The sequence below is a fragment of the Ambystoma mexicanum genome, chromosome 11 (assembly GCF_040938575.1).
Source record: "Ambystoma mexicanum isolate Mex_15411 chromosome 11, UKY_AmexF1_1, whole genome shotgun sequence".
NCBI lineage: Eukaryota > Metazoa > Chordata > Amphibia > Caudata > Ambystomatidae > Ambystoma > Ambystoma mexicanum.
This window is the reverse complement of record NC_090934.1, coordinates 673,535,280-673,559,407: the sequence shown is the minus strand read 5'-3', so window position 1 is coordinate 673,559,407 and position 24,128 is coordinate 673,535,280. Positions and strand designations below refer to the sequence as shown.

General features: G+C 47.4%; 1 protein-coding gene across 1 annotated transcript in view; it reads left to right on the top strand.

Annotated features, from left to right (window-relative positions):
* Positions 1–24,128, top strand: part of KIF3A (kinesin family member 3A) — a 1,370,456-nt gene that overhangs the window by 1,136,402 nt on the left and 209,926 nt on the right. Inside the window, exon 11 of the mRNA XM_069623529.1 lies at positions 13,796–13,976. Coding sequence (XP_069479630.1) covers positions 13,796–13,976 — 181 coding nt within the window. The remainder of the gene's footprint in view (positions 1–13,795; positions 13,977–24,128) is intronic.

Sequence of the window (24,128 nt, the reverse complement as noted above, 5' to 3'; positions counted from 1 at the left end):
TTCGGCGTCTCTGTGCCTTCGACCAGGGTTGCTGCTGCTTTGTCTGGGGTAGCTGCTCTGACTCCCTTGGCGAGTGCTGAAGACTATGAGCGGGCGAGGCCTCCGGCGAGTGCGGGTGCAGGATGGACTCTGCGTCCTCTAGGTGGCTGATTCTGCACTGGGTTCCCTGAAACATGAATTGAAGACTGGAGGGGAACAGCCATCTGTAGCGTATCTGCTGGTTCTGTAGGAATAGAGTCAGGGGTTTAAGGGCCCTTCTTTTTTGTAGGGTTGTCAACGAGAGGTCTTGGAATATCTGCAGTTGAGTGCTCATGAACGAAAGTTAGTCTTTGGTGCGGTTTATAGCCGAGGTGGCCTCTTTAGTAGCGTAGAAATGAACCCTGGTAATTACATCTGGGGGGGCATCCGAATCCACCCCCCGTCTCAGGCGCAACCTGTGAGTGCGGTCCAGGATAAGTTGGGCTTTATCCATATTCGGGAGGAGCGCTTGGAAGAAATTGCCGATGTATTCTGGCAGCTCTTTGTCTGGGATGGTCTACGGGACCCCTCGGATGCGCAAGTTATTTTGTTGCGTCCTATTTTCTAGGCCCTCCTGCTTAAACTCCAGCACTTCACTCCTGCTCTGCAACGCCTGGATCTCGCGTCTCATGTCTAGGATTGTGGTGTCATGACTCTGGGTCAGGTCCTCCACTTCACCCAGCCTCTGTTCCGCTTCAGTAAGTCGTTGTTCGGTCTGTTCCATCCGCGTGGTAAGCTCTGCCATGCATGATCGGAACTCCGCCTTGATGTCCTGCATAAAGGCCTGGATGTGTCCCTTAGTGGCTAATTTTCCTTGCTCCTTTGGGGATTTTTGTGGGGTTAATTTAGGGGGAGGGTCCGACTTCTTTGTCCTGTCCGCTGCTATCAGCATAGTGGTGATGTCCGAAGATTTGGCTGTTTTCGTTGGCTTCGACATCCTGCCGAGATTAGGGGTTCTGGACTGCTGTGACTGCAATGCTTAGGTTGAGATGGGCTGTCAGCCTCCAGAGGTCCCCTTATTTAGCGGGGGACGGAGGGGGTGGAGATCCACCAGAGTGCAGGGGGAGATAGCTTGTTCCAGAGCTCTCCGGCTGCCTGGAAGGGAAGACCCCCGGAGAATCCACTGCACCACTCCCCGGGTTTGCCACGCGGGGAAGGGGAGAGAGGGGGAGATCAACCCTCTTTCGAGACCAACAGCGACCAGGCATGGCGAGGGGGAACTAGCCAGAAGGGCAGGGGGCCGGGATATCAGGGGGGGTAAATGCGGATTATGGGCAGGGGCGACCCAAGTGAACAGTCAGCCAGCTAGACGCAATGAGGATCACAAGGCCGGGCCTCCGCAGCGTTAGAAAGGGGCCAGAGTAGAGATGCTGCCAGTGTGGTGCACTGAAGGAGGGTGGGTGGGTGGCACCAGGCAGGGGGCCTCCGGAGCTGGGTCTCAGGTCGCGAAATGAAAAGGTCCTCTGAGCAGCCGCAGACGGCCGGCCAACACCCCCTCAGGCCCCAGTCATGCTCCTACCTCACCGGGGCCCAGAGGATCCCGGACTCCGCCACCGGGTAGGCCTCAGGTGCTGGGAAGAAGCCGTCCGTCGGACACTCTCACGTCGGTCCTCCAGGAATAGCGTTGGGCCTGGCTCCGGGAAGGCTGGCTGAGGGAGAGTGGGCAGGGGCGCCCGTGGAAGGAGCCGGGCCGCCAGATGGAGTAGGGGCCAGCGAGGCTGAGGAGATTCCGGAATCACAGCAACGCCAGCGCCGGCACTCTGGCGTGGGGTGGCGAGGCAGAGCGGGGCAGGTAGCGGCCCCCGCGGGGTCCCCAGAGGAGGTGCCGACAGTGCCGCCGCTGTTGACTGGCCTGAGGCCGCTCAGAGACCAGTGAGGGCGTGTTGGGAGGCCTCAGTAATGCAGCTCCAGCACAGCAGTCGGCCGCCCTTCGCTTCAGGGAGCGTCTGTCCCTCAACAGCTCCACGGGGACTCCGCCATGCTCTCACCTTGTAGGCCTCCAGGCGGGATGTCGTAGGGGATCGCGTTGCAGCGGACCACCGGCGTCCCCGCTCCAGCCGCCGTCTCGGGGGGGAGGGGGCCCCCGCATGGTCCACGCAGCAGGAGCCGAGATCGTTGGTTATCCCGTAGGTCTGTCTCCCCCAGGTCACAGGCTCTCCTCCATCGTGCGGCAGGCTACACTGCGGATAAGGGGGGAGGGGGACAGGGGGCCTCTGCTGCTCTGTCTCGAGGCCTCCGCTCGACCCGCCTCAGGGAGGTTTGCCACTCATCCGCTCCGGGTGCTGCAAGCCCATACCAACTCCAGGGCACCCGAGCGGAGGCTCACTTCACCTTGTTCCACGATCGGTGGGATCAGCCCTCCTCGCCTGCCATCTTGGAATCGCCACCAGAAGGCGGGGGGCGCGGAAGAAATCGGGCCGGATCAAGTCACCTGGGGTGGTAATGAAGCCCCCCTAGGCAGCAGCCGACGCCTCAGAGGTTCGCATTGCCTATGGACCGAGGTTCGCTGCAGTCCGATCCTCTTAGGTTAAGTTATCCTTAGATGCCGCGGGTCCCGGACGGAGGCCATCACAGGAGCAGCCGCATCGCTGGCGCTCCAGGCCACGCCCCCAAACAGACCAGTTCTAAAGGGATATAGGAATGTGTGCCTTGCAAGCTTGATTGGATCTTTTCCTCTCATGCTCCCATTCTCCTCTCCCTCTCTTCGCCTCTCTGCTACACTCGTTCTCCATGTTCACCTGCCTCCACTCTGTCCTTCCTCTGTCCTACGATGCTGCTCCTACCTTCTAGTCTTTGACTCCACCCTTTGATGTTACTTCTCCCTTTTCACTAGTTCTGCCTGCCTGCACTCCACTCCTCCTGCCTACTCACCTATCCTCCCATTACTACTACTCCTTTCACATTATTTATTTTATTGGTGTTTTATATACAGGTGCCAGATCACATGAGTGCTTCAAGGCACTAAATTCATCTGGTCACAGCCTGGATGTAAAAGCGTGTGCAGACCATTGACATTTACTTAGGGTTATGTGAGAAACCTGACGGTATTCCCCCACCTACTCCTTCGAGATCTTCCATTCAGGTCTGCCAGGGAAGGGCCATCGCTTTTGGATCCTGACCCTGGGGGTGGACAAGCAAGGGAGGATCATGTGAGTGGAGGGTCACAAGGGATTGGGAGTAGGATACCCAAGGCTGAGACATGGTATTCTTCCATTCCCATCAATACCCCAACCCACACTCCCTCACCCTTCATGGGGTATTTTCAATCTCACCCGATCTTCCCCTCCCGATTTCCAGCAAACACTGAGACGAGGATGCAACTAGGATCAGTGAAGATTACCCATAGAATAAACATTGGGAAAGTAAGATAACCTGCTATAGAAAGAACACAAGTTGTCCCACTAATAGTCAGGCAGTGTCAGGCATTTTATAATGACCATTCACACCTGACTCCACTTGACTGTTTGTTCAACTATAAAAGGTGTGGTTTTTCACAGAGGAGAGTGCGAGCTGCGGATGTTGTCCGGACCAGAGAGGCCAAGGAGCAGAGAGCAGCATGACATGTAGCCTGGAGGAGAACGACGTGCTGAGATGCTGGCCCAGTGTTTGTCAGGGGCTGAAGCGTGGCTAGGGAGCTGTGCCTCCAAGGAACTGGAGCAAGGCAGCCTGTATCCTGCTGTTGGTGTCCGACTTAATACTTGTTCATTCTAAGGGTGTCTGAGGGACAGCTAGTGAGACTCTGACTCTGTGTATACAGAGAGACCGCTCACCAACACAACGCTGCCCGGTAAGTTTCATGTTGGTGAGAGAGAAACTCGGGAGTGTGCGGTTGATTGGAGCGGAGCGGGAGAATGACAGTTTGTAAAGAGGCACAGAAAAGAGAGAGGTTCTAAAGTGGCACAGAGCGGAAAGGAAGAGGAAGCTTAAGAAAGCTGTTTAAAGAAAGCAGAAAGAAGAAAAAAGGCGCTACCGACGCAGAAGGAAAGTAAAGACTTTTAAAGTGTGTAAAAGTGTGCAGAGACACAGGAAGAAAATAATCAGGTGCAAGTGTGCATGTTAAAGAAAGGAAAGTGTGGAAGAGGCATAATACAGATAGAACAAAGCAAAGCAAGAAATTAAAAGAAACAAAGGAAAGCAAGAAAAGGGTCCCGGAGGCACCTGAAGGTGAGAGGTCAAAAGGAAAGAGCAAGGAATAAAGAGAGGGAATACAGATCAGAGTGGTCACACCTAGGAAAAGCCCAGAATCCAGCGGTTTCGAAAGTCTCGATTGTACCCACACTTGAAGTGTGTATGAAAGAACTGACAATAAAGCAAAGGTACATCCTGACAAACTGCACTTGTGGTTGAATCCAAGAGGGGCTAAGCTTGGGGAAGAGAAAACCTGAGAGGCCTAACAAAGTGGAATACCTGTTATTTTATGACACTGAAGAAATTGAAACTTGGGGAAGGGAATGCTGAGTGGCCTAACGAAGTTAAATACTTATTGATTTTGATGCTAAAGGAGTTAAAGCTTGGGGAAGGGAAGCACGAGGAGCTTGGAAAGGAACTGTGTATACTTATTTTTGATTGTATTTTGGACTTGCATGGGGAATGGAATCCCAAGGAACTTTTGAAAGTGTAAGAATGTGACAAGAACTATGTAGAAAGTCTGATGAAGAGCCCTTTGTTGATTGAACTCATTTTTGTGAAGCTGACCACCCTGCACCTGATGAGAAAGTCACTTTTCTTTTGAACTATATTTTTTCATTTTTGAAGACTTCCCAACACATTTTTGTAAAGAGTGAGGGCAAGCATAGGTTTAGGCACATATGGATTATTGTTTTGGATTCTTTGACATCGACGGCCCTTAGAAACATCAGTTAAGGGAACCATCCCTTTAGAGTCAGGGCCAGCTAGGCATTACACCAACCAGGAACGTTAGTAAATAAAGGTTTTGAAACTAACATCTTTGAGTCTGTGTCTCTCTTAATACCATGCCTGTCTCATTAAGTAAGCAAATACTTTAAAGGCACAAGAGAGTACATTCCAGAATTGCTAAGGGGATACTAAGGAGGCAGGGTCTAGTGGGTGGGCAGGAAGAGGAGCGACAAAGTGAGGGTAGGATTGGAATTAAAGTGCAGTTTACTGAAGAGGTAAACTTGCTATTGTGTCTGAAAGTGCTTTTCCGGTAATTGCTATTGTGGTAAAAGGGAGATGGAAGAAGGGAGAGAAGGGGTGGTCGGAAAGTGTTAATCAAGGTTAAGTGGGCAGGGGCGTTTGGGCTGTCAAATTGCTTATGCATTTGAAAAGGGGGATTATCCAGATGAAGGTGGGAGTGGAGTCACACGGGTGAAGTGTTAGGTACATGAAGCCTGAAGTAGTGTGTGCTTTACGTTTGTGATTGTAGGTTGGCAGCATACTAGTCTTTGGACAGTTTTGGAAGGTGTTGAATTTGGGTTTTTGTGAGATGCAGTCTGGTAGTTTGTACAATAGAGTGGGGGCAATGCAAGAGACAGATTTGACTCTTGTGTTTTTTGCCACAAAATGTTCCTTTAGATGCAAATATTGCTCAGTGTAAACAATGGGTTTAATGCATGCTGGTTGTTTGTAGAACACCAAATACAAGCCAGTGGCACACCAAAATATGTTATGCACACAAAAGGTCATGATCATCAAAACAATTAAACCCACCAGGTGCACAAACATTGGACATGACATCATGTATATGAAAAAAGGTTTTCATTATGCATCCTTAGCAGAAAACAAAAAAGGACATACAATCGTACAATAGCATATGTGAATAAAAATGAATGTGCTAGAAGATGGTTCCCATCAGCACTGGTGTTCTAAAACAATGGTTTTGTCAGCATTCCTGCATTACAGAATATGGTGACCCAAATTCTGCTCCCAGTGATAAGCCCATTGCATCCAGAAAATAGTGAAACAAACTGCTGGGAACACTAACAAAGAATTTGATTAAACATGCCTTCTAGTTTATGTCCCAGCTCTCTGTGTCCCAGTCTCTGCCAATTTCTCTCCAGTAGCATATCTCTATTCACACTGTCTGTGAACCCATGTTACCCATCTCTGTGTTCTTTGTCTCTCTCTGTGACTTTCAGTCTTCCTCTTTTCGGTGTTTCTGTTTTATTTCCTCTCTGGTTATCTACCCCTCTTCTCTTTCCCAGTATCTATCACTACACCCACCTCTCCTGCCACTCTTTGGCTCTTTTGCAGTCTGCTTAGATTACTATCTTCTCTGCAGCCACCTGTCTTTTCCTCTGTGTCCTGGCTCTACTACATCCCCATTCTCACTGGAACTTTCCTACGTCTTGTGTGCCCCTCTGCGACCCTTCCAATCTCGGTGCCTGTGTCTCACTCTAGGGAACTGCTTATTTGTGTCCATGCCTCTTCTTTCTTTCTTTACCCACCAAGTCTCTCTCTCCCTCTCCATCGCACTCTTTCTCGCTCTCTGGCTCTCTCAGTGCCCCAGTGTTTTTCTCTGTGCCCCCTGGGCTTCCTGTGTTCTCTCTCTCTCTCTCTCTCTCTCTCTCTCTCTCTCTCTCTCTCTCTCTCTCTCTCTCTCTCTCTCTCTCTCTCTCTCTCTCTCTCTCTCTCTCTCTCTCTCTCTCTCTCTCTCTTTCCCCCCCCCCTCCCCCCCGGAATCCCAGTTTATTCTGTCTGTCACCCTTCCTTTCCTGGCACCTTGATTCTTTTTTCTGTGTCCTACCTTTTCCATTTGTCTTTTTCTGTACTCTGTCTTTCTGTATTAGATACCTTAACGACTGCTGTTTTTTTCAGTACTGAAGCCTATTTTGAATATTTAAAACCTTCCTCCTCCTCCCACCCCACCGTACTTTGCGTTTGTACAACCTGTCTACTTACTGCCTGTTGCTCCCTTGTCTTGGCGCTAAAAATAGCAATATTATGACATCTAGACGAGGGAAACAGTGGGCGTAGTCTTAAAATTACCACCTATAGCCAGAGGAATTAAACTGAACAAGTTCTCAGGCTGATGATTTTAAAGATCTGCAGCATCTTTTTAATTGCTAGAAATGCCTTCAGTGGTGATTACTACATTATGCTTTCCCTAATGTGGTGTAATCCCTATAAGACGTGTGTTGTATCGAACAACCTAAAGAAAATCATGCTGGAAAAAGATTACATTCTCATACAACCTGAATGTGCTGTGTAAATACATAACGAAAGGGCGTTATGCACCTTGGACTGAGCGTGGACAGTAGTGTCACCTGTTAAACAATTTTAGAAATTCCTGGGATACAATGTACACAATGGGGGCACCGACAAACCATTCAAGAGGGAAATACACATTTGTCTAACACATTTAACTTGTTGGATTTCAATTATTCGACTCCTGGACACAGCCTGAGCAGGGAGCGGTGGTGAAAATGAATCTGGAGTGGAGCACACTGACTGCAGAATGCGGAGAAGACATGCATACAAAGACTGCCCTGCATTATTTTTATTTTTTTTGGCCTGTCTGTGAGCCCCATGGAATCTGCAATGCGCAGCTGGGCAATGTTCGGTGGGAAAGCGTTCATGCCACACCTTACAGGGAACACTGGTATGAGGTTGGTGAAGAGGGGGAGGGGCTTCCTAGGTCAGTGGGCCATATAAAAGGAAGGTGGTGAATGTGTTGGGTGTCAGAGGCTATGACCTCTGCCTTGATGGGGTTGATGCATACGTTTTAGGACATCCATTTTCGTACGGCTCAAAGGCATTGGCCAATGGAGCTGTTGGATTCAATGTTTGGTGAAATGGAGAAGGCCAGTTTTGGGCCTCTGTGCATCCTTGAATTGTGAGTTTGAATTTTTTGAAATGTATGGAAGTGCTGTTTAAGTGCTTCAGTGGTGTCTGAAACTGGATTGATTGCTGTGGAGGAGATTGTGCGCTTCTGAGAGTTGGTTGCTTGCTAGCTTGTCCATGATTTTTGCTGTGAATGTCAGAGTCGAGGTTGGTCTATACTTGTATGGGTTCTTTTCATCAAGATTAGTCTTTTGCCATAGTGGTCTAACTATTGTTTTCTTTTAAGCTCTGTGAGGTCAGATGCACTTGAGAATGAGACCGGCATTGCAGAGATGAGATGCGTGGGGGGTAATTATGGATCTACTTTCTTTGATTGTGGAGACTGGAGATGAAGTAGGGGTGAAGGCTTTGGATGCAGGTGGACTGATTCAGGGGTTGAGCTTTGGGGTTGCCATAAGGTTGTAAAGGTTGAAATTATGCATAGTATTCTGGATTTTTTTAAATCTTTCTTTCGAAAGCTAACGCTACATTGTCAGCCCAGTCTTGAGTAGGAATGGGGAGGTTGTTCAAGGTTTCAGTATATGTTGATGTTGAGCTGTTTGGAATTGAGTTCTGGTGATAGTGGATTGGTAGGCCATTGTTTTCTCTTGATCATCAAGCTATATACTCTGGAGAGGCTTTTGAAATCAAGTTTGTGCTTTCCTGATTTGTTTTTTTCTCCATTTGCATTCTGTTTTTCTAAGTGCACGTTTATGAAGGTTTAGATCAGTCAAACCATTTGTCGGATCTTTTATCTGGTGGTTTGGGTCGATGTGTTCTCATCGGAGCAAGGGTGTCAAGTGTGATGGTACGTTCATGCTAAGTGTTTTGCAAGATGTCTGTGGGTGTGCTGAGGGACTGTATGAAGTTGGAGAGTGATTAGTTGTTGAAGGTTTTCTGAATTCGGGGGGGGTGAAGATTTTCATTGATGCAGAGGAACATTTGTGTTTTTTGTTTTGTGCGAGTTGGTAGTGAGGAAGGTAATGGTCAGTCAAAGCTAGTGCAATAGACGTTGCTTTCAGGAGAAGGGGAGATTTGAAAATATGATACTGGAAATTGAGTGCCCTTTCTGCTCTGTAGGGCCTTGAGAGAGGAGGTTCATATTATGGGCAGATAAGCTGTTTTGGAAGGAGCATGACAGTCCCTTTAATTCTGGAAGTGTGGGTTGTGGCCAGGAGGTCTGTATGTAACAACAAATGTTAGGGCAGTGTTGGGGTTGATGATGCGTTTGATTATGTGGCTCTCAAAGGTGGTTGTTGGGATGGTGGTGACAGTAAGTTTAGAGTATGTTTTGTGGTAAAGGAGTGCTGTGCATCTGTATTTTTTATATTTCCTGTTGTGTGTTTTGATATTGAAGTCATTGGAAAGAAGACTGTCAAGAGTTGTAATGTAATTGTCTGTAAACCATGTTCCTGTGATGGCCAATACGTCTAAATTAAAGTCTTCTGTAAAAACTGAGATGTGATGTGCATTTTACATTGCTGATCTAGCATTGATTGAACCAATGTGAATTTGGCATGGAACAAAAAGAGGTCAGGGCGCCCCTCTGCAAGAAAGAACACGGCATGATAACCTGTTCTATGGGAATGTACCCACTCAGAGTCGCAGGGGCTAATGATCGGATATCTTGTGTCAAAAGACCCTGCATCATTCATTGACTTTTCAATAAGGAAATAATTCTTAACTAAATAATTTTCGAACACTAAATATGGGAACTTATGATGCATTCAAAGCACTAGTAAAAGTATATATGCATCTATAACTTGTTCCCTACTTGCGGACAAACTTTGAAGCACTACTCCTCTAGAGATATTGGACTTAATTATCTTGCATTATGTTGTTTGCAGATGCTAATTGTTATTAATTTGTTTTCACATGTTAATTGTTCTCAATTTGCCCTCACAATGTGTTGAATGTCCCTTTCTCGAATGTAAACAGTCATTCAGAACAGATTTATGTTATTGTATTTTCTGTACCTACATATTCTAGCCACTCACTTCACAAAGCAGTAAAATATAGTTTATGTACTGCTCGTACATCTTATTTCTTTACAAATTGTATAAAAGTTTTGTTTTGAGATTATGGTAATATATACCAAATGTTTAATTCATTCCGTGATTGCTAAAATTAGGCAACACATGTCTCGTCGTCTTTAAACAACTCAAGAGAACAGGCCAAACATCCCGGTTGGCCTGTTTCTTTTGAAACTTTGTGGTTACTTCAAAAGAGTAAAGGTACACACCCTGTTCCCACTCAGAGTCGCAGCCACATGTTTTAGCTCACTGTACCTTTCACAAAGGAGGAATAACCATTTTGAGCAGTCCAGCACCGAAATGCTATGCAGTGTAGTGTATGTAGAATAAGAATGTTGTAGTGATGAGTGGAGAGTTGTGTTGTTGATCGATGTAGTTATTGTTGATTTGGAATGGCTGTCTGTCTTTAAAGTGGTTTGTGGAGTGTGTGTGTGCGCGCGATGTGTGCTGGGTGGTGGGGCTGCTGTGTAGATTTGAAATGGCTGATAAAAGGTGTGGTAATATGTAGTAGAGTGTTTGGGGTGGTGTGTGGTTTGTGTTGTGGAGTTGTATATTCTAGTTCTTGGTGATGAGTGACAAATGGGTGAGGCATGAGATTGGTACTGGTTAGGTAGAGTGTGAGTTTTGTTAGGTTTGTGTCTTGTCTGAGTATTTTTCGCTTGGGCTGATTTAGAGTGCTGGTGGAGGGGCCAGAATCTTTTTTTTTTTTTTTTTAGTTGGCAAGTGTGGTATTGGGTAGATTGGGACAGTATAATATAGTTGGAATTTTGGTGGCAAACTTTCTTAGCATCGGTTGGTTTGTCTTGCATAGATCCAATCCAGTTGCATAGAAGTGGATGTTATTATTAGCTTTGGTTTAATATGTCCTTTAAGGATGGTCATTGATTACTTTTTGGCAATAGAGCAGTTGTTCAGAATGGCACCACAACCTTTCCCACTTGCACATGTGATAGGAGAATAGTATGATGTCTGTTACTTTTTCTTTGGATAATTTGGTATAGTAGCTATCAGAGTAAGTGGTGTCTGGGTTCATTGAAGGACATATTTTCTTTGTTTCCTACAGGTATTTTTTTTAAGACGATTGTTGTGTTCAGGCATTGGTAGGCAGTGAGGGAGGGACATAGTGGTAATTGTGGGGGGAGAGGAGCATAGGATTAGGAGTTATGGTACAGGTTAATACAAAGGAGAAAACAAACACACAACCTTGGGTTAGTGGCAAGCTAGGCTATTCAGCATTGGAGATCTACATAAATGATGCTCTTTACCTTCTCTCCTTAACTGGAAGCCTCGGGCAGGACAGCCCTAAGTGAATTTCTTAACAGAGCCTGTTAGGGGTCACCCATAGATCATCCTGCTTTGTTGTTTTGGGTCACTTGACCTCTCCAAGCAGCCTAAGGCATCTGGAATGAGTGCCTCTGGTGGGGTTTGGCTGAGATCGGGCTTCTTCCCAGTGGAAGCCGCTTCTGAGGATTGAAAGGCTGTTCTGGGGTCAATGGTGATGTGATTAGCCCATAGCTCACCCCTGGTTCATTCTTGTGAGTCATCTGACCTCTGCAAGGAGTTGCAGCCACACTACTACTCCACCATTTATGCGACGACTACCACTCCCTCCTTGAATCTACTACAATTCCCTCCTTCACACTAGTACAACTCCCTCCTCCCACACTACTACTCCTCCCACTACACTACTTAGACACCCTCTTTCCCGAACTCACTTCACATTTCTACTCTCCTTCTCCTAATCACACTTGCCACACTTCCACGCACACTCACAGCGCAGTACCACTGTCACTCACTAGCAATACCTCACCTTGTACTGAAATCACCTCCACAGTCCGCTGCTCCTTACTCCTCCTGCCGGTTACTTGATCATCCACCTTCTCCTCTTCTCACCCTCACAACCCACACGTCCTACTTACTGTGGTCTCCTTTTATCACCCCTCCTCCTTTCTCTTTTATCCTCTTGTTCCTGGCCAACCTGGCCCTTTCTTCCCCACCAGGGACGTTGTGATTCACGTAAAGCTATAAATATTGGGCTAAGCCCTACCCACTTTCTCTGGACTGCTCCATCTCTTAACAGTAATGACAACCTGTAGAGTTGAAAGTCCTCGTTCATGTTATGTGGCCGTGTTTCTGGCACCCCTAAGGCAAGTCCCATGGTTGAGGTGGTGTTGATGCCTGGTCGTCTAGGCCACTCTGTGGTGGCAATGCATACTCAACGTGGTCACTCTGCATCTCCACGCAGTGTCTACGTGTGGTTGTTGCTTCACATCCCTCCTCCCACTGGTCTTTCTCTGCCAGTGCCTGTTTGCGGGAGACTGCAGAGTAGCTGGCTGGGGTTGGGTCTCAGTCTTTCCACAGCGGTTGTGCAGGGCTGGACACAGGCTGTCCTTCGCTGTTTCTGGGTGGTTTCTTGCTCTGCTGATTGGTCACCAGAATGAACCGAGAAATACTGACACTTGTGGAGGAGGTGTGGTTTGAGACAAAAGTGGACTGATCATAGAACACGGAAGGGCAGGAATTGTTGACCCTCTCAACTACTACCTTTCACCTCGGTAGCTCTGGATTTTCCCCTGTTCGGCCACCTCCCCACCCGCTGAGAGTTGTTCATGTCCCCTCTTGCCACATCCCCTGTACGTGTAGAATGGGGATAGTGTGACAGGAACAACCCTGTCGATGCCCCCTTTTCAAATTTCAAAATAAAGACAACATGTAATTCTCTGCACAAATCACTAGATGACGGCCTATGCAAAGCATGTGATTCCAAGCCGATACACACCACAGAAAGACAGTTACTGGGTAAGTAATGTTTGTCACATGTGTATATATATTTATATATGTGTGTCTCTGTGTAGATGGTTTCTCTCCCCATATTACTACTTACTATTAGTCTGATATATACTACTACTAGTGGTTTTGCTACCATGATTACTAGAACTTCTACAGGTGGTGGTACTATTGGTAGTAATGCCAGTAGTTCTACACATATTACTGGTACTACTATTATTAGTAGTTTTAGTATTGCTGTTGCTACAACAGAGACTGATATTACCAGTTCTACCTCTAGTGATTTACAGGTACATTTCTGTAATTGGTAATCCAATTATTAGTACCACTGCTAGTACTTCCATGACTATCGCTAATGCTACAACTGCTGATGTTACTACTGGTACTGCTACTTCTACTGGTACTGTTAGCACGTCTACCTATCTATAATATTAGTAATTTTAGTGCTACGACTCTTACTAACAATAGTACTAAATTAAACATTACAGCTAGCAAGCCTGTGACAACTAATATTTTACTAATTGTCATCCTATTTCTAGTACAGTTACCACAATAACCAGTACTACTTCTGATAATTGGTAAAGATAATTCAACTATGGCTCACAATTAAGAAGTTGAAGGTGAGCACATGACAGAAACAAAAGGATTAAAAAATTAAAGAAGCACATTGATTTTGTTTGGAAATCTAGCAGAAGTGAGTTCATTAATAAATAACAGTGTGTTTCATTTAAGTGTGCATTCCGCATGGTCTGCCTTTTGTTTGTAGATAACTTGTCTTCCAAGCATTTGTCACAAAGTGTTGCCTCCCTCATCACCATCAACTCATCTTCCATTGCACAGCACCCCGTACACCTTAAACACCCTGAACTACTGGAAACTTGTTTGGGAGAGGACTTTGGCTCATCGACACTCCTGCTCGAATTTGGAGAAATCGGTCCATTGTTGAAAGTATAAACACTATCAGCCCTAGCTCTCTGTTGTGATAATTTGGTTGTTCTGTCATCAATGAGATCTATCTTGTCTTTCAGGGGCTGTTGAACGGTTCTATCTATGAATTTTATTTTGAGATGCAATTAGTTAAACCATACTTGGTTTACTTTACATTTTAATAACATGTGTAAAGATAACTTTTTGTTTTCTTAAGACCAATTTTGTGTTTTAATTTCTTTTAAAAGACAAGATCATCAATCTCTCTTGGAAAAGCTGTCTGCACTGGAGAAGAAAGTCATTGTGGGGGGTGTGGACTTGCTAGCAAAAGCAGAGGAGCAAGAGAAACTTCTGGATGAATCTAATAAAGAGCTTGAGGAACGCAGAAGAAGGGGAGAGCAGCTACGCAAAGAACTTGAGGAAAAAGAGGTATGCCATCTGTCATTCCTTGATGTCTATGGAATTTAATTTGTGTTGCTTATGTGGAGAAAACCAGTACCAAGACGTGGAGACTAGAAAAAAAAGAATTATACATAGCATCATACAGGGAGTAACATAGTTCAGGAATGGCCAGCATAAGGGAGTAACTAAGTGTAGGATGTGTGTTCATACAGGAAAAAACAAAATCACACAACTTAGCTGAATGCTGCTGGGGCCAATTCCAGAGTTCTCTTGAAGTAAAGGAGATGGGTGAACAATGCTTTAATAACCAAAGGAATGTTATTGGTGTACTTTGGGTATTAGTTTTTTAATGAAAGCTAAAACGTACTAGTCTCTCACAAAGTTCTAGGGATTGTCCTTGTCCTGGTCGTGTGTGGCCATCCAGAAGATGACCATGATCATTTCCGTAAGATTGCACGTTTCGTGGGTTTTCCAAACACTTCTCAGTAGACTACATTGGCCTAGGCATCCATGGCAACAGGTCTAATGCTGGTGGAACACCTGAAGAAGCACGTCTCAGGAAGGTCTCCATCCACTGGTCTGCTCCCTGCCAGAATGTTCTGGTCTCCACCTACGATATACCCCCTGACCCTCTGTGAGATTGCACCATCTCGTACCTGCTTCCACTTGTTTTAGATTTTGCCCTTGACCAGGTTGGTCTGCCGGAGCCACCTTAGTTTTTCTATTTAGGGGATGAATGCTCTGCTCTCACATCCACAGAGCTCATACATGTATTCCCCCCCTCCTAGATCTTCCCCCCTGGCGACTGTTGTTTACGGCCTTCAAACTTTCCCTCTCCCAGTGCTGCAGTCTCTTAGAGGGCACTCCTTCTACCTCTGCACACTCTCTTGATGTTAACTCCCCTCTAACCGTCGTACAACTTATTTACCTGTGGGCGATGCCCCTTCTATTTGATGTGACATTCTACCGCCAACCTCCTTGTATGCATTTATGTAAGTGATTTATAAAGCACAAACCAAGCAAGGAAGAAACGGAGTGCTGTACCAATGGGACTCTCCCTTTGGAGACATTTAGTGTGCGGGGCTAGCAAAGGAATTAGGATGACTGGGGAAGCAAAGGAGAGGAGGGCACTCGAGAGGTGGAGAAAGGGTTGAATGATTGGCGAGGTATTCTTTGAAAAGTACACTCTTCAGGTCCTTCTTGAAGTGTAGGAAGGAGGGGAGCCTGTCTTATCTGCATTTGTAACTTGTTCCATAGGCAGGGTGCATAGCAAGGAACAGGGCTTTTTACTGTTTTGTCCCTCTTGCAGTTGTTTACCGTTGGGTGACAATGTGGCTGGTGGTGATGCATTGGCCTCCAGAGATGGTGATTTTTCTCAGCCAAGTAGAGTGGTGTGTTTGTTGTGACTGCTCTGTAAATGATGCAGAAAGTATTGAACATGGTGTGTACTTGAAGGTGTGCCAGGTACCAGGGCAGCTCTATTAGTAGGGGGATGATGTGGTTGAATTTTTCTTAGTCACAGGCATGCTGCAGCATGAGGTGCCGAGATGGTATCTGTAATTCCTGCGAGTAGGGTGTGGCCAGCATCCAGCTGGGCAATGGACAGGGATTGGATAGCTATTCTGAAACTCTGGGATGGATGAAAGGCTTAAGTTTACAGGGGAATGCAACCCAATGCCATGCTATAATGCTACCTGGTTGATATATATGTCCAAAACCTCTCCTCAACTCGCACTTCTTTTTCCTGAAGATAATGTTTCTCCCAAACTTGTTAAATTCTCAATGACTATCCCCCTCTTGATTACGCAGCTTTCTCCATACTACTTCAGACGCACCCTTCAACTCTCGCCCACTTTTTTCTCAATACTCCTCTTGTGCCACTTTCCACCAATCTCTTTACTCCAACTCCTACTTGAGTTCCCCACACTGTCAGACTAGGGCAGTGCTTACTATTATTGCTGTGCCTCTCTTTGGTTGGGCCCTCTTGAGTGTCATGTGGTTTGGAAGGGGGCTGCTCTGAGAGCACATGAAGGCCTGCCACTATCTTGAATTTCAGAAGTCCAATGGCTGGGTCTGTGTTTCCCACCTTTCCCCTAGAAGCCCTTCTATTATTGCGTGTGTGTGTGTGTCTAGGACATTTTGCGATGCTAACATGTGATTCTGAAGTCTGAAAAACTCTTGGTAAGTGAACATTTTAGAGATCCTGTACCCGAAGGACACAGCAAAGTAGTTAGCAGTGAATGTTGATGAGTTAGTATTAGGGTGTTGTGGGGCAACCATAGCTTGGAGTGTGGAAGAGAATTTGTGCGGATTAGAGTAGTCATTTTTATATTAATGAAATTGAATGGTTTGCCAGAGTCGAGGGCGGTAGTGAAGGAAAGGATGGTATCCTTGTAGGCAAGGGGAAGAAGGAGAGTACAAATCTAGCATAGGTGGTGTTGTATTTCGGTTTTGAGAAGGCAGGTCTGAGGGATGATTCAGCTTTAGGAGAAGGAGGTAGTGGAAGTTTGAGAGGGATTGCAGTGTTTGAAGGGGAGCTGAGAGCTATATTGAATTGGCAGAAGGCCTTTTCAGCGGACGGGGACAAAGGTGGAGCAAAAGAAAAAAACAGCTTTTAGACTTCAGTTAGGACCGAGCTAAGAGTCTAGTTTGTGTTTCCATTTTGAGACGAGGGATGAGGGAGGGGGAACGAGCAGGGGATTAACAGCAGTGCTGAAGTGGAGGGCAGAGGGGTCAGATTGGTCGGAGTCCATAGTGAGATTAGATGAGGGAGGGGAGGAAGACCAGGTTGAGAGTTCCCTTGGTACTGAGTGAGTAGATTTTGAAGGAAGGTTAGGGAGTTGTTGCAGAGGAATGAGTTCAAGCTGTTGGTTGGAGGAGATTTTGGGGAAGATGAAGCCGTTCATGAGCATGGTGTTCTACATCTCCCCTATCTATTCTAATTGCTTCTCCATTACCTATCCTCCCTCTTAAGAAGTTTGGAAGAAAGACATTTAAAATGGCACTCTTGAGTTCCAACCCCGGTCTGCCCATTGCAGACACCTACATCAATGCTTCCTCCAGGTAGACTATCACTGACATTCTCTTTGATGGTCCTTCCTGGGAGAAGTGCTCTTGGCTCACTTTGCGTCTTCCAAATGCACCATTAATGTCTATTACAATGGCACTATCATGGCCCAGGGCTCCCAGCCCAATCTCCTACTTCTTGACAGACGTCGTCCATCTCTCTTCAACCCCCCCCCCCCTCTCGCCACCCCTCCTTCCCTCACCCCCCAATGGTGCCTCCTGACCCCTGTCCTCCACCCCCTGCAAATCATTTAAAGGGCTCAACCAGGTTCACTAAGCTACCCTCAACTCTTGCTCTGCTATTGAACACCCCTATAACATCTGTCTCCTCCCTGAAGACCTGGACATCCTTGCTCTCACTGAGACGTGGATCAAGGCCAGCTCTGTCGCAGCTTTTGACACACTCCTCCCTGAGGACTACAAGATCCTGTCTAATCCCAGGCCCTCCCGGCCTGGCTGCGGAGTGGCTCTGATCTTCCTGCCTCCATCACCCCCACCGAAACCTACTCATCCTTTGAAATCCTAGTCTGCAGGCTTTCTGTCTCGCCTGCCTTCTCTCTTACTCTTTCTACCATCTACATACCCCCGTACAAACTTCCCTCTTCCTCTCAGAATGGGTGTACCGGTCCTCCTCTCTTCTTGCCTCCTCTCCCAAACGTATCTTCCTTGGGGACTTTAACATCCATCTGGAGGCTCTGGTTGTGGCTACTGCACTCCTTTGCAACTTCTGCGACACTTTCCCCCACTATCTTTCCCTCTAGCCCAGTCCTCTCTGCCGGACACACCTTGGATGCGCTCATCTCAACAGACATCCCACTCTCCAACCCCTCTTACTACCCCTCTCTCCTGGTCTGACCCCTCTTTCTTCTCTTCCCACCTTGACCTCCCCTGTTCCCTGATGATGCCTCCGCCAGCACTGCCAGTCTCCTTCTCCGACATTCGACTGATGCGTGTCAGTTGCTGCGTTTGCCTCTTCCTTCATCCCTCCTTCCCCCTTCTTTGTACTCTCCTTCTGACTCTGTTCTAGCTAACCTCCATCTCTAATATCTTGGACATCCTTGCCCCCGTCGTAAGGATCCACATGAAGCCTGCTTCCAAATGCAACTCCTGGTATGATTCCGACTTGGCAGCTTTGAAACACAAGTGCAAGGCTGCAGAGCGGAAGTGGCAGGCTTCTAGCTCACCCTCTGACAAACTGGTCTGCCGCATACTCCAAAGGCAATACCGTTTCACCATCTTCTCCAAAAAGACGGCTCATGTCCAAGTCTACGTCTCTGGAGCCACCAATAACACAGCTGTGCTCTTTAAAATCTGCAAGGAACTTGCCAATCCTACTGCAGTCTCCTCCTCTCTTCCTCCCTCCTAGTCCCACTGCACTGGCCGTCCATTTCTCCTCCAAAACTCTGGACATTCTGTCTTCTGTCATCTGCTCCCACCCCACCCCCTTCTCTTGTCTCCTTTGGCCCCTCCCCCCTCCAATAACCTCCTCATCCTCTCCCATTGCACCAGATGAGATCTCTAGAGTTGTCAGCTCTATGAAAGTTTCCTCTAAACAGGTGCCCCGTCCTCCTCCAGAACATCAACGATTTTGTTTTATTTATTTGCATTTATAAAGCGCACAGTGCTGCCCTGAGGCATCGTGGTGCTGTTACAGAAGGCTTGAGCTTAACATAAGTAGGCTGTAACAGTCTGTAGCAGTAGTACAATGACAGGTGTTAAGAGACAGAGGGTCCGAAAGGTTATACTTTGCTTTGGTTACAGTGCAAGCATAACTGTGCATGTTGGTTTGAAAACATTAGCGGAATAGAAAGGTTTTTAGGTTTTTGCGAAAGGTGGTGTATGATTCTTCATTCCTTAGCTTAGTGAGGTTGGCAGGGCATTCCAGTTTTTGGGTGCAAGGTGTTGGAAGCTAGACCCTCCAGCTCTAGTTCTTTTAAATGTGGGCACATAGATCTGGTTGGCGCGGTGTGCTCTGGTGGGTCTGTTGGAGGTGTTAAGGGTGATTATTTCCGAGAGGTAGGATGGGCCATCTGATGTAAGGCACCTATGTGTGATGGCCATGGCTTTAAAGAGTATGCGTTCTTTTACCGTAGCCAATGGGCATCTTTCCTGGCTTGAGAGATGTGTTCCCTTTTAGGAATGGTCAGCGCTGCCCTGAGCGCGTTATTTTGCGTGATTTGGAGTTTTTTTATATTGTTGAGACAGGTGCCTAGGAAAAGGGCATTACAGTAGTCCAATTTGGTACCTATTGTGGCTCTGGCGATGGATAGGCAGTTTTTGGTGGAGAGGAAGGGTTTGACTGCATTGATCACCTTGGTGGTGAGCGCTGAGGAGGAGGCTATGGCGTTGACCTGGAGGGACATGGATTGTGAGGCATCTAGGTGAACACCTAGGGTGTTGACAGTCTTGGAGACTGTGATGATGGAGTTATCAATGTTAAAGGATTTATACTGTGGAGGGAGTTTGTTGAGAGTTTCGCTGGTCCCTACTATGAGGATCTCAGTTTTATCCCCATTTAAGCAGAGGCCATTGGTAGCCATCCAGGTTTACACAATAACATCACCTCTCTTGCCCCAGCCATGGCTGACCTCTGCAACCACTCCTTTGCCACTGGCTCCTTCAGCACTTTTATGTATGCTCTCCTAAAATAAACTGTCTGCTGACCCTTCTTTTGCACACCTAACTATCACCCTATCACAATCACCCCTTTTTTGGGAAAACTCATGGAGAAGCTGGTCATCCCCCAATTGACCCTCCACACTGAAATGGCTGGCTGCCTCCATGATCACTAGTCCGGTTTCAGGGTATCCAGAGGAACAGAAATTGCTCTCCTGAACACCTGTGAAGACTTACTCTCTAACCTGGACTCAAACACTCCCTCTGTCCTGATACTCCTTGATCTTTCTTCTGCCGTTGACACAGTCAACCACTCCATCATCATAAACAGTCTCCATGATACCCTAGGAATCACAGACGGGGCACAGGCATGGCTGAACACCTTAATTTCAAACCCTCAAAAGTACAAATGGGTCCTTTTCTCTCCTCCACCGCACTCTCTACCTGTTGCGTCCCTTGGGGCTCTATCCTATCGCCATGACTCTTCAACATCTACCTGGCCCCTCTGGCTCACCTAATCTCCTCCTTCTCCCCTTATTTCCAGTGTTATGCAGATGACACACGGCTCTCCTTCATGCTGCCATCCTCTACCTCCTCCCTTTCCTCCCTCATACCTGGCTGCTTGACTGCTATAAAGGCATAGTGCTCTGCCTATGATCTCTGCCTTAATGCCAGTAAGACAGAGATCCTTCTCATTGGGATGCCTGCTCCTTTCGGCCCCCACTCTCTGACCAGCCTCCTTGGGTCCCCTCCCCTCACCTACCTGTAACGCTCACCTGGCTCCCACGGAGGCGCGGGCGTGGCTGGGACTGCTGTGACCTCTTCTGCAGAGATGCGTAAGACCCGGAAGATGGACTGGACTGGATTCCCCAACCTGGCTTTTCTGGCTCGGAGGAATATCCCACTGTGTGTGAAAAGGAAGGGTTAATAGTCTGCGGGTGATGTTCCGACCTCCCAGTTCCCTTCTCTCCCTCCGTGAAACCCTTTTGGGATTCCCTGCGAAGACTCACCTTAGGGACCAAAATGACGAGCTCCCCATTTTGCTTCTGATGCAGGGGCGCGTTGTGATTCCAGTTACTTCACTGGATTGATGAGTTTAAACTAGTTTGTCCATTCCCCTCATACCGCAAATGTTTATGGCAAGTTTGGGTTCATATTCACTCATCTGTTCTTTTCTTTCGCTGGTGCTGGAGAAGATTCCGGGCTGCAGGCGATTTGGATGAAGCCAAATTCTGGTAAGAATTCCGATGAGAGACTCCTTTGCAGTTTTAAGTATCTCCTTTAATGTCCAATGTCTTTTTTCCCAAAGGGGCCAGGGTACGGCAATGCCGGAGGTAAGGCGCCGACTCGAAAAGAGCTGCTGTGTCTCTCTTGCAAATGGGTAAGTCTTGAGTGAGCGTATTGCTAATGTTCTCACATGCTCTCACTAATACAATGTCTGTTTCTTTTCCCCTTAGGGGCCGGGGTGCTGAGATGCCGAAGGTATGGCACAAACCCGAAGGCGGAGAGGGAATTGAACCACAGGTAAGTTCTACTTAGATTCGTGTTTCCCTTCTCACCTCTCTTTCTCCTTCCTTCCAATAGGTGCTGGATGGCGGTGGAAGCTCTGGATGGACGTCGCAGGACTCGAAAACGCCACGTGCAGGTGAGTGAAATGCAGCGTGCTGCGCGCGACGAGATGCGCGTTTAAAATGTTTGCCTTCTTTGCAGGATCGTCGGCGTGCAGAATCCGGAGTGCAGATGTATCAGGTAAGGTTCTTGTTTTCACCTGTTCTCTTCCCTTTTCTTCTTTAGGTTTTTCTAGGATGCTGGCAGGCGTGATGGAGGACCAAGGCAGGAGCAGGCACGGTGAGCGTCCAGCTGCTAAGTGCAGAACAACGCGAAGCGTGGTCTGCTGCTTGGGTGTGGCTTAAATAGCCTTTCAAGTAGTTCCAGGTATGTATTCTTCCCCCAGAAATATGTATTCCTCCACCGGTCACACCCTAGAGATCAAGTAGTCCCTAGAAAAATAGTTCCTTCCAATCTTGGAAGTTGCAGCATGGTCTGCACAGGTAAGTTTACACCAAGCACTACTCCCAACCTACTTCTGTATGAGCCTGGCGCCGATGGCGCCAGGACTGATGTCCACTATGAGCCTGACGCCAACGGCGCCAGGACTGAGTCCAAAGGGCCCCCATCTGGGGCTGCTGGGACTTCCCTTGAATGCATGGTGTCTGTCTCTGAGGGTGCCGGGCCTGGTTTGGCTCCTTGGAGGCAGGCATCATGACACTACCTGTGAGACAAAAAACCTTGGGATCATCTTTGACCCCTCTCCCTCCTTCTCTCCACACTTCACAAACCTCGCCAAGAAGTCCAACTTTCAGCTCCACCTCCTCAGGGGCATTCTATCTTTCCTCACCTTCCTTCAGAAGCTCGATGTCCCCAGAGCCCTGGTTCTCTCTAGGCTAGAATACTGCAACAGCCTCTTCCTCAATGTGCCCCTTTCCTACCTTCGCCCCCTTCAACTAATCCAGAATAGGACTGCAAGATGTATCCTTGTCCTCAAGTCCAGGGACTGCATCTCTCCACTGGCTCATGGTGACCGCAAGGATCAAATTCAAGCCCCTTTGCATCATCCACAAGGCCTTCTGGGGCCTGGGACCTCTCTACATCCAGCTTTTCCTTGCTAAATACCTCCCTGACAGAGACCTTAGGTCGCCTGGCTCCAACTCTCTGCAGGTCAACCATTTGTTCAAGCTGAGCGTGGGAGGTAGATCCATTTCCTTGGCTAGTTCCTCCCTCTGGAACGGCCTCCCTGCCCCCCATAGACTTGAGCCGGACCTTTATACATTCCGGAAACTTCTCAACACTTTCCTTTTCTCCTCGTGCTTCCCTCTACCCCTCCCGTGCCAACTTTTCCTCTGCTGCTGCTACTGGGGCCTGGTCCCTTCAGAGTCAGAGGTGCCAAGGCACCTTCCCTACCAGTACCACCAGCATCCTTTGCCAGCACTTTCCTGTGGGCACCATTCCCCGGACTAGCCCTAAACTGGTCCTGCCTGTCCACTGCACTCATCCTCCCTTCTCTCTCTCTTCACCCTGGCACTTTGCCAACGTGTCCCCCCAGCACTTGCACACCCGCCCTCCCTTGGGCACCCCACTCCCGCACTTCTCTCTTGTCCCCCTGCACTTAACACCTTGTCTTGCACTTGCACGGAAGGATTGTCACATGGCCAAAATAACAGTTTTTTGTTCTACTTCTTTCCCATGATCCCCCCAACTTGTCTTGTGGCGCCTGTAAACACGCGTCTATAGGCGCCATACAAATGTCCAATAAATAAATAAATTACATTGTTATCGAGCATTTTTTAATCTGAACAGTTGTATTGCCGGCAATATGAATTACCTTTTAATTGAGTGTTCTGGTGCCAGATAACAAAACCTGTACTGCATTAGGATGCACCATAGTGTTTGGCAGCATTTGAAGTATGTGTTGTTGACTACTGTGCATAGATGCAAATATGGTTTGCTTACAATTTAAATTACTGACTGTATAACTTTGACACTTGTTTACATCATTTAATAAATCATCCAGATTCTGGCTGTTCGCGCATGTGACAAATATTTTGACAGTCAATTATCTTTTGATATGATATGGCATTTATAATGCGCCTATAAACAAGTGTTTCAAGGTGTGATGAGGCAAGGGAGGGGGAACAGAGGGAAGAGAGAACGATCTTACTAGGCCAGGTGACATTGAGATTGCGCAAGTGCAGGGGAGGGGGAAAGGGAAGGCGCGGAGGGAAAGGGGGTTAAGGGAGGGGTCCAGTTCAGTACATAGGATCATCAGTAATAAATAAATAGAATTTATTTTGGGATTTAATGCCCATGTGTTGTGGGTTCTATGTGATTGTGCCAAAGCGCAAAGCCCCCAAATCCAGAGTCACAGACCGCTGACTCATCGAATCCTAGCCCCAGACTATCCCTCTTCACCAAATGTATTCAGCTCCTTTTCCTCTCTCCTGCTTCCTGCCCGTCCTACTCCCCTGCTTTCCCATCTTAACACTTAATTGTGGTGCTCAACGCCCTATACCCCAACCCCCAGCAGCTGCACACTCAAGCCTAGGGCCACCGTCGCCCTTGCCCTCTACCCTTACCCCACTCTTAACGGTTTCCCCTTCTGTGCAACCCAATCTGCCCACTCCTCTACCATTCTCTCCTTACCTGCTCTTCTACACCTCTCCATTCTGCTTCCTTCTCCTCGGCACACCGCACAGTATCATAGAAAGCTGAACACACTTTAGCTGATTCTGTTCGGTGTGCAGATACGTCGGCAAACCAGATTTACGACTACTCCTATTCGTCAAAGAAGGATATGATGAATCACTCTTTGCCGCGTATCAGTAGCACATTACAGTGAGCTAAACTTAACCTTCTCCAAAAATATGTTCCTAAAATGATGTTAACCTTGAGCCATACTGACTGATTCTTTACCAATTGATTATTTTGACAGATGGGACT